This window comes from Salmo salar, chromosome ssa09 (genome assembly GCF_905237065.1).
Source record: "Salmo salar chromosome ssa09, Ssal_v3.1, whole genome shotgun sequence".
Taxonomy (NCBI): domain Eukaryota; kingdom Metazoa; phylum Chordata; class Actinopteri; order Salmoniformes; family Salmonidae; genus Salmo; species Salmo salar.
Genome location: NC_059450.1, coordinates 123923598 through 123938681, shown reverse-complemented (window position 1 = coordinate 123938681; position 15084 = coordinate 123923598). Strand labels below are relative to the sequence as shown.

The 15084-nt window shown below is 40.4% G+C and overlaps 1 protein-coding gene across 1 annotated transcript in view; it reads right to left on the bottom strand.

Moving 5' to 3' along the window:
- The window catches only part of LOC106612537 (alpha-2-macroglobulin), a 37448-nt gene extending 22585 nt beyond the window's left edge, over window positions 1–14863 (bottom strand). Inside the window, exons 1-15 of the mRNA XM_045724498.1 lie at window positions 14673–14863; window positions 13231–13411; window positions 11633–11789; window positions 11161–11213; window positions 5214–5234; window positions 4476–4641; window positions 4300–4384; window positions 3086–3236; window positions 2837–2957; window positions 2388–2497; window positions 2075–2245; window positions 1514–1747; window positions 1233–1299; window positions 1004–1149; window positions 234–383 (exon numbers count right to left, since the gene is read on the bottom strand). Of these exons, the coding sequence (XP_045580454.1) occupies window positions 234–383; window positions 1004–1149; window positions 1233–1299; window positions 1514–1747; window positions 2075–2245; window positions 2388–2497; window positions 2837–2957; window positions 3086–3236; window positions 4300–4384; window positions 4476–4641; window positions 5214–5234; window positions 11161–11213; window positions 11633–11789; window positions 13231–13411; window positions 14673–14758 (1899 nt within the window). The 5' untranslated portion in view covers window positions 14759–14863. The remainder of the gene's footprint in view (window positions 1–233; window positions 384–1003; window positions 1150–1232; window positions 1300–1513; window positions 1748–2074; window positions 2246–2387; window positions 2498–2836; window positions 2958–3085; window positions 3237–4299; window positions 4385–4475; window positions 4642–5213; window positions 5235–11160; window positions 11214–11632; window positions 11790–13230; window positions 13412–14672) is intronic.
- Window positions 14864–15084: the final 221 nt, after the last annotated feature.

Here is a 15084-nt window from a genome sequence, read left to right as displayed (position 1 = left end):
GGGAGGTGTTTTTCAGTTACTGAGATTCAATAAAAATGTGGATCTCATTGCAGAGAATGAGTGCCGATTACCTTTGATGAAAGTACACCAAATGGCCCACTGCGAACAGACCCACTCCAAGTCTGCTGTAGTCACTTCTTATTCCCCTGAAGCTGGTTGTTGTGGCCAGCACCACAAAAGCTTGTTTATATGGTGGTATGACTGTTGACATTCACTTCAGTGAGCTCTGTTACCTTGTCAGCATCCAGCCTCTTCCCTGGCTCCATGATGTGAACACTCTTGTCCACAGTGCTGAGGCCACAGAGGGAGCCGGGCTGGGCCGAGAGCTGCAGGGTGTTCTCCTCCCCTGGGACTGCATTTGAGGGTGAGAACTCCACCAACACCTGGCACACAGGACATACATAAGTGTACATGAGACACCTTTGCTATTTTTTTTACCCCTTTTTCTCCCCAATTTCGTGGTATCCAATTGGTAGTTACAGAATCGAGTCCGTACGGGGTCTGCAACTCCCGTACAGACTCAGAGAGGCAAAGATCTAGAGCCGTGCATCCCCCGAAACACAATCCAACCAAGCCGTACTGCTTCTTGACACAATGCCCACTTAACCCGGAAGCCAGCCGCACCAATGTGTCGGAGGAAACACTGTACAGTGTTTCAGGAGTCGCTAGTACACGATGGGACAAGGACATCGCTGCCGGCCAAACCCTCCCTTACCCGAACGACGCTGGGCCAATTGTGCACCGCCCCATGGGTCTCCTGGCCGCGGCCGGCTGCGACAGAGCCTGGACTCGAACTCAGAATCTCTAGTGGCACAGCTAACACTGCGATGTAGTGTCTTAGACCACTGCGACACTCGGGAGGCATTATACACCTTTATACAAGGTATGATATCTATGTGCATGGAAATACCTGACACTTTTTCTGGCTTCCATAAAATGATCACAATATGTTTCTGATGTTCAGTCACTGAGTATATGACTAAATCCGCACACATACACACACCTTGTGCCTGAAGCATTTCTCAGTGGGGAAGTTCATGCTGTAGGCGATGACAGTCTCACTGGGTAGCATACTGTACACCAGGACCTGTAGCAACGGCGCCATCTCTGGAACCACGGCCAACTTCAAGGTGACTTCACCCTCAGTTACTGCAACGTAAGCGCATGTCACACTGTCATTGTCATCAAGCACCTCCCAGTACGTCCATAATTACTTAATAAAACTTCCTCACCAGGACTCCCCTGCTGTACAGTAACCTTCATATGTCCATGCTGAAGTATCGCCCCTCTGGATAAGGCCTGGAGGAGGGAAAAACAGTTTTCCCATCAAGTCAGGAATAAGGAGATGATGAGGAATATTGGTGTTGTATAGGGACATCCTTCCTTTAAAGGTGTGAGGCTGGGACTATGTCTGAAATGACCCTGGTTAAAATAGTGCACTGTGGTATAGTGTGCCATTTGGGACGCACCCTGGGTTTGCAGGTTGTCACAACTTGTTTCTGGTTCTACTCACCAGGTAGACGACATCCACGGAGCCCTTTGGGACGGTCTCCCCTACGATAGCGTACTGGATGGTGATTGACACTTCCTCCCCACATGCCAGTGGTTTCTCCATCTTCTGAATAGCCAGAGAGCTGGACGTTTTACTGTGAGGGGAGGTGGGCTGGATCAGTGAGAGTATGTGTTGCCCTCTGATGAAATAGGGGACCCTGTATCTAGTGTTCTCCACTGCTGGTGTGTTGCTTACCTGGAAATCAACAGAGGAAAGAAAAAGTTTAACGAATCCCAAATCGACCATTAGACCCTATGCCATTACACTTGTGGATATCTAAGAGGATTAGTTAATTTAGATTTTTTTGTAATATTTTATTTGACAGGTGTAAGCAATATGCCAACATCTCCACCTTCCCCATGATAGGATAGGTGGAAGTTTCACCATATTGTTTGTTATACAAATGGCATCTTCTCAGATCTCCACAAGAGCATTATTAACCCTAGAGTGTAGGGTCAAGGGGGTGAGTTGGGATCTTCTGAGTCTCAGAGTCTTTCAAAACCTAGAAGGAATCATACTTACTATGAGGTTAATATCCTCTTTGGGCATAGTGGTTGTGTTGAGGGAGAAACTGGCAATACCACGACTGTCTGTGGTTAGGTTCTGGAGACGATGTGAGGACCAGCCTTTCTTCTCCAACAGGTAGACTAACATGTCAGAGATAGGTGTGTTGTTGAAGTGAACAACGTTTATCTGAGGAAAAAAGGAGGAATGTGATGCTACATGTGTCACTGTTACCTACCATTAGTAGTTAAGTAAACAGAAATGTCAAAGAACAAATGGCATCCACAATTCAACAAAGTACAAGGAACAATAACACTGGATTTGGACTTACCTTGCCCTCGATAACTGATCCATGTTCATAGATTTTGGGTGTGTCGACAAATGTTAGTTTTCCAATCACATAGGAGAGTGCTATGTGTTTTTCCTCTGACCGTGTAATACCTGTTAAAGGAAAACAAATGAGAATAGGATGGTGTATTTAACAAGAACACATGCCACCATGATGCACAATGACAGTTCACAATGCAGAAACTGAATTCCAGTGCAGTTTATTCAAAATATTAAAAACATGATTACAAACAGAAGAAATTAATAAAAACAGCATCATTTCACGTGATGATGTAGCACCGAAGGTCAAACACACATGTCTTCATGATCTAATTAAACATGCAATATTAATATTATGTAATTCACACTAAAGACAAAAAAACTGCTTTCATTTGACTTCAGACAAATGTTGACACTTTTTCCATCTCCAAATTCTTGTGATAAATGACTTGCCTGTCCCCTCCTCCTCTACTTTTGCATTAAAACTAAGCCTGTCTATGAGCATTTTCTGTCCGGCATTCTTTGTGAAAATGGACATGTTGAAGACATGAGAAGCACAGCCAGTTTGGTCCATCTGGGAAAAGCATGCAAAACCACACATTAAGAACTGATTTAAATGCATTTAACCACATCACATTTAAATGTAATATGTTGGTAAAAACAATTATACTGATGATAGTTTCTTCAGGAAAGCATACAGACCTCTATTGACTCTTTGTGGCAGGGGGCTGTATAATCAGGAACTCCTTGTTGAGTTTCCACATCAAATCTCATTGATATAAGTACATCGTTCCTTAAAGGTCGGCACAACTCTACCTCTGCTTTTCCAGGTACAGGCTGTCCATACGTGTATCTGATTTAAATTCATAAGAACACACAAACATATATCGAACACATCAAGTATCATATACATTTCCTACATAGAGAGACATACCATAGTATAAGCCTCAAATGAGACATTATAAAGGCTCATACATGTGTGCTTATAACACATTATAATGCTTTAATAAACCTGCAGGCTTTTAAGTCAAGTGTTTTCAACATTGTCAATGGATCTGGACCAGTACTCATAAAGCCTATCAGAATTTTAACTGTTGTATCTAATGAACAATATATCATGTACAGGGGGAACCTGATCCTAGGTCAGCAATCCTACTCTGAGATGCTTTATGAATACGGGCACAGCTGTTCATGTACATGCCACTGTCCCAAACCTTTGAAGTCTCAGGGACTCATAAGAGCAGTTTATAACATTGAGCAGTGGAATCGTAGGTCTTCAACTAGAAAAGTACATTTCTTAAAGAAATCGTGTGTGTTATTGAGCTTGCCTTGAGTATTTATGGTTGTGAAATAAGTTATAATAGTGGTAGTGACTGCAGTAGTAATTGTAGTAGTCAAATTTGTGACTGTGTTAGTAGTAGTAGTAGTAGAAGTAGTAGTAGAAGTGACTGCAGTATTAGTGGTATTAGTAGTGACTGGTAAATAGTAGAATTAAGCTGTATTGAAGCAATCTAAGTCTGAAATCCAAAATGTACTATTCTAGTCTATGGAGCTCTGTGCAAGCTTTGAGCTTTGAGTAAGCACAATAATTAGTCATTAGCTGTCATTACCTAGACCTAGGTTCATATACTTATTTTCTGTGCATGAGTATTTTCAAATATTGTGGCCAAATCAACTACTTATATTTGAAGTATTTGAAAGTATTTTCATATAATTTTTTATAAATAGCCTACTTTTTGAAACTATTTTAAATGACTTGTTTCCAAATACCTTATTTGAAATACCCCTAGGACCAAGCAGCCCTGGGTTCAAATGCATAGGGTATTTAAATATTTGTATTTGAAAATGCACTTGTCTGTGTATTTGAGTATTTTGTAACAACAGTGCATTGCAAAACAGCGATATTGTTGACTCACGTTGCACAAACTTCTACTTTATACTCCTCTTGAACAATGCTGATCTCATCGGTGAGGTTCATTTTGATCTCAAACTTTGGCAAAACTAGAAATAAACGAGCAGCAGTTAACTCATTAAGGTTCCAGAGCCATAACATTAATTAGCATGAAAAGTAAAAGAACAAAGCACAACCTACCATAACGTTCTACCTTGAAGCGATGGTATATTTTGTTATCACCAATCCACACTACGATAGCATAGGATCCTATGGGTGCTTCAGAGTTCAGAGGGTGAGAAAGCTGCAGAATGTTGCCACTAGATGATGTATTGACCCACTGTCCAATCCTATTCTGATGAATATCCTGTTGGTTCATAGAACAAGAGGCACGTTGAGCAGGGCACAACCTTGTTTAATGTTCAGATAGAAGTCCACTCTTAGAAAAGAGGGTTTCAAATGGGTTCTTCGGCTCTCCCCATAGGAGAGAGCCTTTTTGTGTTCAACGTAGAACCTTTTGGGTTTCATTTAGAACCCTCTGTGGAAAGGGTCCTATGTGGAACCCAAAAGGGTTCTACCTGGAACCAAAATGATTCTACCTGGAACCAAAAAGGGTTCCTCAAAAGGTTCTCCTTTGACAGCCAAATAACCATTTTAGGTTCTAGATAGCACCTTTGTAGGTGTAAGTTAAACATGCCTGTCTGACATGTAGAATAAGGAGTCACGTCAGTTCTATTCATGACATTTCTATCTGCAACGTTCTGAAGTTTGCTTACTGAAGGTGGCCCAGATGTGATCACATAAAGCTGATATTGAGGCTTCTGGTAACTGCCATGTGGAAATGAATGATGACCTACCTAGCTGGTGGAGTCATCGTCTTATCATGTTGTAGTATTTAGTGACACTCATCATAAAGTAAATTACTAATAAAGGTCTTACCTCAAGTTCCACAACATTGTACTGCAAAGGGCAAAGACAAGATATTGGTTAATGTTTTATGAATTACTCTCACATTCCCAAAAAGTCAACAGAGGAGCATAGCAGATGTATACAACAGGAGGAACTAGGCAGGCGATTGGCTTTGTCTCTTCAAGTAGACATCACATGTAGCATTTGCGTCTGACTGGGACTCTAACATCAATTAAGTAGATCAACTCAATCTCAAGATAGAAAATCCCATACATTCCAATCTGACCAATATGAAATTGAAAACCCCATGTCCTGTGGTAAATGCTGGAGGACCTTCAAATCAGCCCAGGCAGGTTTATTTAGAGAACCTCTGCAGACATGTACTTTTGTCCTAAGTGCTTCAGTATGTGTCTCAACTGTTTGTGTAGTCTGATAAAACAGACATCACACGCTAAAAATCATAGCTTCAGAGATTTGGATTTTGCCCAATAGATTCCCATTCCCAAAGTATTATTGTTCATGGAGTACTGACAAGACGTGTATGATATGTGGTGGCTAGTTTACAGCATTTACAGTATACTGTACATAATAATCCTTGTCCGAACCAGGATGGCCAATAGGGCAGGAGCCTATCTCCTGTTTCTGTTGCGTGAGGCAGCCTGGAGAGCCGGGGGCGATTTCACGCCAGCTAGGTCCGAAAATATTTTTGGTATCTCAGAATGTTCTGGCCATCCTCACATAGAAACTTAATTGGGAGGAAGGATGTTTAATATGCTTTTTACATTTGTATCGCAAACCATTTTGAAAGTGGCCATTTTAGGCCCTTTTTAGACCTATACATGCTTTTTGTACGGGGTGGTGGAAAAAGTACTCAATTGTCATACTTGAGTAAAAGTAAAAATACCGTAATAGAAAATGACTCAAGTAAAAGTGAAAGTCACCCAGTAAAATACAACGTCTAAAAGTATTTGGTTTTAAATATACTGAAGTATCATAAGTAAATGGAATTGCTAAAATGTACTTAAGTATCAAAAGTAAAAGTACAAGTATAAACCATTTCAAATTCCTTATATTAAGCAAACCAGACGGCACAATTTTATTGGCGGATAGCCAGGGGCACACTCCAACACTCAGACATAATTTACAAACAAAGTCATTGTGTTTAGTGAGTCCGCCAGATCAGAGGCAGTAGGGATGACCAGGGATGTTCTCTTGATAAGTGTGTGAATTGGACCAATTCCCTGTTAAAATGTAACAAGTAATTTTGGGTGACAGGGAAAAGTATGGAGTAAAAAGTACATCATTTTCTTTAGGAAAATAGTGAAGTAAAAGTCAAATTTGGCAAAATATAAAGTACAGATACCCTCCAAAAATTCTTAAGTTGTACTTTAAAGTATTTTTACTTAAAGTTGAAGTCGGAAGTTTACATACACTTAGGTTGGGGTCATTAAAACTCGTTTTTCAACCACTCCACAAATTTCTTGTTAACAAACTATAGTTTTGGCAAGTCGGTTAGGACATCTACTTTGTGCATGACACAAATCATTTTTCCAACAATTATTTACAGACAGATTATTTCACTTATAATTCACTGAGTCACAATTCCAGTGGGTCAGAAGTTTACATACAATAAGTTGACTGTGCCTTTAAACAGCATGGAAAATTCCAGAAAATGATGTCATGGCTTTAGAAGCTTCTGAAAGGCTAATTGATATCGTCTCAGTCAATTGGAGGTGTACCTGTGGATGTATTTCAAGGGCTACCTTAAAACTCAGTGCCTCTTTGCTTGACATCATGGGAAAATCAAAAGAAATCAACCAAGACCTCAGAAAAAATGTTAGACCTCCACAAATCTGGTTCATCCTTGGGAGCAATTTCCAAACGCCTGAAGGTACCACATTCATCTGTACAAACAATAGTATGCAAGTATAAACACCATGGGACCACACTGCCGTCATACCACTCAGGAAGGAGATGAGTTCTGTCTCTAGAGATGAACGTACTTTGGTGCGAAAAGTGCAAATCAATCCCAGAACAACAGCAAAGGACCTTGTGAAGATGCTGGAGGAAACGGGTACAAAAGTATCTATATCCACAGTAAAACAAGTCCTATATCGACATAACCTGAAAGGCCGCTTAGCAAGGAAGAAGCCACTGCTCCAAAACCGCCATAAAAAAACAGACTACGGTTTGCAACTGCACATGGGGACAAAGATCGTACTTTTTGGAGAAATGTCCTCTGGTCTCATGAAACAAATAGAGAACTGGTCATAATGACCATCGTTATGTTTGGAGGAAAAAGGGGAAGGCTTGCAAGCCAAAGAACACGATCCCAACCGCGAAGCACGGTGGTGGCAGCATCATGTTGTGGGGGTGCTTTGCTGCAGGAGGGACTGGTGCACTAAACAAAATAGATGGCATCATGAAGGAGGAAAATGATGTGGATATATTGAAGCAACATCTCAAGACATCAGTCAGGATGTTGAAGCTTCGTCGCAAATGGGTCTTCCAAATGGACAATGACCCCAAGCATACCTCCAAAGTTGTGGCAAAATGGCTTAAGGACAACAAAGTCAAGGTATTGGAGTGACCATCACAAAGCCCTGACCTCAATCCTATAGAACATTTGTGGGCAGAAATGAAAAAGTGTGTGCGAGCAAGGAGGACTACAAACCTGACTCAGTTACACCAGCTCTGTCAGGAGGAATGGGCCAAAATTCACCCAACTTATTGTGGGAAGCTTGTGGAAGGCTACCCGAAACGTTTGACCCAATAAACAATTTAAAGGCAATGCTACCAAATACTAATTGAGTGTATGTAAACTTCTGACCCACTGGGAATGTGATGAAAGAAATCAAAGCTGAAATAAATCATTCTCTCTACTATTACTCTGACATTTCACATTCTTAAAATAAAGTGGTGATCCTAACTGACCTAAGACAGGGGATTTTTACTAGGATTAAATGTCAGGAATTGTGAAAAACTGAGTTTAAATGTATTTCGCTAAGGTGTAAGTAAACTTCAGACTTCAACTGTAAGTACCTTACATCACTGCTTGTACGACTGTATGATCTGTGAACCGCACATGATAAAGACATTATCTTAGTGACATTATACTCCCTATAGTATGCTCTATGGACCATGTCTAGATTCTGAAATACAACTTTTCATGTTAATTTCTTCTTCATTAAAACCTATTGTTTAGAACAGAATACTCTTCAAACACATCTAAATTACAGTGGCTGCTCTGCTACTTTTGAAGATATGACCCATTTTATACATATGAATTGACATTATAGGTCATTATCTAATTACATTCAGTAAATCACCTGCAGAGAGTGTTCACTTCAAATCACTTTTGCCATTCACTATGTTGGTGATGCTCATAAAATGTATCATAACTTCAAAAGTAGCTGTGCACCCACTCTGGAAATTTGATGTATATTACTAGTAGAGTATATTGTTTAAAAAAATGTAAAACCATCATGGAGAGGGAGATTGACTTCAGGAAGCGTCCCTCACTATCTCTCCCCCTTGAAATCAATGCCTCAGCTGTAAGCACGGCTGAGATATTCAAATTCCTGGGGACCATCATCTCCCACAACCTCAAGTGGGAATACAACCTCACAGCGATCACCAATAAGACACACCAGCAGATGTACTTCATATATCAGCTGAAGAAATTCAAACTCTCATGGACAATACTGATTCAGTTCTACACATCCATCATAAAGTCCATACTCAACCTCATTGATCATTGTCTGGTGTGGGAATGCGTCTGCCTGGTCTAAGGGCAAATTGTGTCCAGTCTGCTGAGAGGGTCACTCTTTTCAAATACAGCGAGGTCTGAAATCGTCACTATACCTTGTGAGGATATCGGCACTGAACCTTTTTTTTTTTTTTACGTTTTATGAGTTGAAGAACACATTGGGAGGAATCTTAGACCATTCCTCCATACAGAATCCTTCCAAATCCTTAATATACTTCGTCTACGCGTATGGTCTGCCCTATACAATTAAAACCACATGTTTTCAATGGGTTTCAAGTCCAGAAACTATGATGGCCATTGCAAAATGTTGATTTTGTGGCCAATTATCGATTTCTTGGTGGATTTTGATGTGTGCTTGGGGTTATTGGCTTGTTGGAAGATCCACTTCCACTAGCTAAATTTCAGCCCCTTGGCAGAGGCAAACAGGTTTTTGGCTGAAATATCCTGGTACTGGGTAAAGTTCATTATGCTGTTGACCTTAACAAGGGCCCCAGGATCAGTGGAAGAAAAATAGCCCAATAACATCAAAGATCCACCAGCAAATGTTACACTAGGTATGGGGTTCTTTCTGCTTATGCATTCTCATTTTGATGGCAAACCCACCACTGGTGTATGTGGCCAAAGAGCTCTATTTTCATGTCAGTATATTATAAATGCAATATAGTATTTCAATGATTTATATCATACAGTCATTTTTGTTCATCTTTATCAAGTATTGTATTTGAATTCTGTATTTTATGCAGTCATTTTTGCTAATCTTTATCAAGGGTGTAAATTCATTTCGGGCCCCACTGTACATATTTTCCCCACCTCAGATCGTCCTGTAAAATAGTTTTTTCTTTATACGTCTCTACATACATCATTTTTAATGTTGCTAAGTTTTTATAGTGAAACTTGTAGTTCTTAGCTTACGGTGTACATAGTGTACATGCACTATGATTTGTGTACCGCATGTGGATCTCTTCTACATATGTTGTCTGTATATAGTGTTTATCGTCTGTCTGTATATTTTTATTGTGGCAGCACCATTTCACCAAGTCAAATTCCTTTCCATACAAATGTATTTGGTGAATAAAAGTGTGATTTGTATGATGACTCCTTGCTGTCCCCAGTCCACCTGGCCGTGCTGCTGCTCCAGTTTCAACTGTTCTGCCTGCGGCTATGGAACCCTGACCTGTTCACCGGACGTGCTTGTTGCACCCTCGACAACTACTATGATTATTATTATTTGACCATGCTGGTCATTTATGAACATTTTAACATTTTAACATTTTGACCATGTTCTGTTTTAATATCCACCCTGCACAGCCAGAAGAGGACTGGCCACCCCTCATAGCCTGGTTCCTCTCTAGGTTTCTTCCTAGGTTTTTGGCCTTTCTAGGGAGTTTTTCCTAGGGAGTTTTTCCTAGCCACCGTGCTTCTTTCACATGCTTTGCTTGCTGTTTGGGGTTTTAGGCTGGGTTTCTGTACAGCACTTTGAGAATATCAGCTGATGTACGAAGGGCTATATAAAAATAAATTTGATTTGATTTTGATTTGATTTGATTTAAAGTATACTTTTGAGATATTAATAAATGAATATGAAAATGTGTATTTCAAAATCTAGACATACTCCATATTTCAGAGCACACTAAAAGAAGTATAATGACATCAAGATGTTCCCTGTATCATGTACGGTTCACGGATCATAAGGTCTTTCAGGAGGAATATAGGCCTAAAAAGGGCCTAAAATGGCTACTTTGATCATGATAAAAAAATAGGTAAATGTGATAGAAATGTAAATCAGACGTACTTTCTTCCAATTAAGTTTATATGTGACAAGGACTAGAATTGCCAGAACAATCTGAAAAACTTTAATTATTTTCTGACATCCCTGGTGTAATCATTGGGTTTAACCCTCAATCCATGTCCTGAATGGTGAGTGCCAAGCAGTGAGACATCAGGTCTTATTTCTTGAGTCTTTGGTATGACCCAAACACAAAACCTTCCAACCTCAGGACAGGCACTCTAACCACAAGGCAACTGGGTTGGTTGGACAATGCTATACAGACCTAATTGCTATGTCTATCACAGTAGTGTGATGTTGGGATACATGTGATTCTTCTGTATTTGTCTTTTTTTTTTAAGTAGTTGAGATACTGATCTAAAGGACGAACAAGTACAGGTCATTGTTTTCAATATTCAATGTTGCACATTTTCAACACTCACCAGCTGATTGACAGGGCTAAAATTGGTATCCAAGGTGATAACCCTAAAATTCACTGTAAGAAGGCAATGACAAAACGAAGACAATCACTCAATGAGAATTTCAGAAGACAAACTATTTATAGGTACTCGATAACATTTTCAACCGTTGGTACTAAGGCCCCAATTCAATCAATTGCAGATAAAGAAAAACTGCACTGCGAGTTCACTGAAAATATTTACACTATCAATATCAAGTGATAATGTCCAGGAGAGGAACATCTTATAACATATGGTAGGACAGTTCAAACTCCGTTCCAGCGTCCATATTCTGAGTGAACACGCAGTGGATTTGTTCTTTATCTGCACCTGATGGTACTGTTTCAAGTGTCTCTGGGATGACAGAGCAAACCATCATAGAAACATGCTCCCACCTAATTGTCCTGTTTCTTAGCAAGGAGACTAATTGTGTAGGTTACTGGCTCTGTAAAATTACCTGTTTGTCCTGGGTTGTAGATTGGTTTATCCGTTTGGACGAATGTCATCGGGCTGTACGGTTTGATCATGACCTTTCTCTCCTCTGTCGACAGAAACGTTTCACCTCGAACCTCCACCTTAAAGTTTTGCACTTCGTCACTCTCCACATGAGGGGCCTGTCAGGGAGACAGAGGGCAACACACTGATTAACTAATGTACCAATAACATATAACACTATACTGTGGTCCTGTGTGGCTCAGTTGGTAAGATCATGCTGCTAGCAATGTCAAGGTTGGGGGTTCAATTCCTGTGGGGATCACATAGGCTATTGTGAGTTGCTTTGGATTAAGGTCTCTGCTAAGTGGCATACAGTGCATTTGGAAAGTATTCAGACCTGTTAACTTTTCCCACATTTTGTTACATTACAGCCTTATTCTAAAATTGATTAAATCGTTTTTTTCCTCATCAATCTACACACAGTACCCCATAACGACAAAGCAAAAACAGATTTTTAGAAATTCATGCAAATGTATTAAACATAAAAAACAGAAATACTTTGTTGAAGCACTTTTGACAGCGATTACAGCCTTGAGTCTTCTTGGGTATGACGTTACAAGATTGGCACACCTGTATTTGGGGAGTTTATCCCAATCTTCTATGCAGATCCTCTCAAGCTCTGTCAGGTTGGATTGGGAGCATCCAGGTCATTGTTAGGGTCATTGTCCGGTTGGAAGGTGATCCTTCGCCACAGGCTGATTGGTGGAGTGCAGCAGAGATGGTTGTCCTTCTGGAAGCTTCTCCCACCTCCACAGAGGAACTCTGGAGCTCTGTCAGAGTGTCAATTGGGTTCTTGGTCACCTCCCTGACTAAGGCCCTTCTCCCTCAATTGCTCAGCTCTAGGAAGAGTCTTGGGGGTTCCAAACTTCCATTTAAGAATGATGGAGGCCTCTGTATTCTTGGGGACCATCAATGCTGCAGAAATGTTTTGGTACCCTTCCCCAGATCTGTGCCTCAACACAATCGTGTCTCGGAGCTGTCTCTGAGACAATTCCTTCAACCTCATGGCTTGGTTTTAGCTCTGACATGCACTGTCAACTGTGGGACCTTATATAGACCAGTGTGTGCCTTTCCAAATCATGTCCAATCAATTGAATTTACCACAGGTGGACTCCAATCAAGTTGTAAAAACATCTCAAGGATGATCAATGGAAACAGGTTGCACCTGAGCTCAATTTCGAGTCTGATAGCAAAGGGTCTGAATACTTATGTAAATTATGTATTTCTAAAAACCTGTTTTCATTTTATCATTATGGGGTATTGTGCGTAGATTGATAATTTTTTTAATTTAATCCTCTTGAGAATAAGGCTGTAACATAACAAAATGTGTAAAAAGTTAAGGGGTCTGAATACTTTCAGAATGCACTATATATATTGTACAGTATTTAAAAGCATGCTTGTATCTGACCAAAACCAGGTAAAAATGTCAAGGCCAACACCTTGATATTTACAATAAACTATTATTCCATTGCACTAAAATGAAGAGATGCATCACAAAGCTGAGAAGTACAGTACACTCTGAATGGAATGGTTCTGGATGCCAACCACTGCTGGGCTGACCTGAAACTGGAAGCAGCGGTGAAACTCTTGGTCAGAACTCTCTTGGAGAAGAATTTTGCTCTGCTCATCAACAATCAGAGATATGGTCATGACCAGGGTCTCGTTGGGCTGCAGAAGGCTGGCACAAAGCTTGGCTTCTGAGCCTGCCTGGATCACTGCAGGAATGGCTACCATGTAAACCCTATAGAGGACATACACACACACACACACCAAAAAACACACAGGAATATCAGTACAAAATGAGAGGGTACCTACAGTTGAAGTCAAAAGTTTACATACACTTAGGTTGGAGTCATTAAAACTCGCTTTTAAACCACTCCACAAAGTCTATTAAGAAACGATGGTTTTCGCAAGTCGGTTAGGACACCTACTTTGTGCATGACTCAAGTAATTTTTCCAACAATTGTTTACAGACAGATTATTTCACTTATAATTCACTGTATCACAAATCCAGTGGGTCAGAAGTTTACATACACTAAGTTGACTGTGCCTTTAAACAGCGTGGGAAATTCCAGAAAATGATGTCATGGCTTTAGAAGCTTCTGAAAGGCTAATTGATATCATCTCAGTCAATTGGAGGTCTACCTTCCCAACCATGAAACACGGGGGTGGCAGCATCATGTTGTGGGGGTGCTTTTCTGCAGGAGGGACTGGTGCACTTCACAAAATAGATGGCATCATGAGGCAGGAAAATTATGTGGATATATTGAAGCAAGACATCTCAAGACATCATTCAGGAAGTTAAAGCTTCGTCGCAAATGGGTCTTCCAAATGGACAATGACCCCAAGCACACTTCCAAAGTTGTGGAAAAATGGCTTAAAGACAAAGTCAAGGTATTGGAGTGGCCATCACAAAGCCCTGACCTCAATCCTATAGAAGATTTGTGGGCAGATCTGAAAAGCATGTGCGAGCAAGGAGGCCTAAAAACCTGACTCGGTTACACCAGCTCTGTCAGGAGGAATGGGCCAAAATTCACCCAACTTATTGTGGGAAGCTTGTGGAAGGCTACCCGAAACATTTGCCCCAAGTTAAACAATTTAAAGGCAATGCTGCCAAATACTAATTGAGTGTATGTAAACTTCTGACCCACTGGGAATGTGATGAAAGAAATTAAAGCTGAAATGAATCATTCTCTCTACTATTACTCTGACATTTCACATTCTTAAAATAAAGTGGTGATCCTAACTGACCTAAGACAGGGGATTTTTACTAGGATTAAATGTCAGGAATTGTGAAAAACTGAGTTTAAATGTATTTGGCTAAGGTGCATGTAAACTTCCGACTTCAACTGTAGGTGAAATCTTCAGAAAAAAATATCTGCATAAAGGGTAGATGAAAAAGAGCTCTTGATCTGCTCTCTGAAAGAGAACATTTTACACCGGGGAAGACGCCATGTCTAATTATTCAATTCTAACTCTGATGACTGTGCAGGTTTACTTACGGTCTAGGAGTTTCTTGACAGACACAAAGCCAGTGAAAGCAGGCAAATAGTATCCATCTCCAAACCTGAGGCCCAGCAGAAACCATGATTAAGGAGAAAAAAACACCAAGTCAGACTTTGTCTCAGTATTCCTACTGGCAAGACCTCCCTTCTGTCCTGTGCAGATGAACTGGTGTAGCCAGGTTAAATGATTGAGGTAAAAGCCTTGTGAATGATTGACCAATGTGTGTCAATAGCAGTGCTTTGCAATGTTGTGATTGGCAGATTCTCTGACTTCGGGACTACACCATTAATATACATGTACATACAATACAGTGTATGACATTGACATGCACTATAGCCTGATTACATTTCAATCAATGTTCTGTAATGCCTGGTTTGTACTGTAACTTCGGCCAACATGTATATTGTG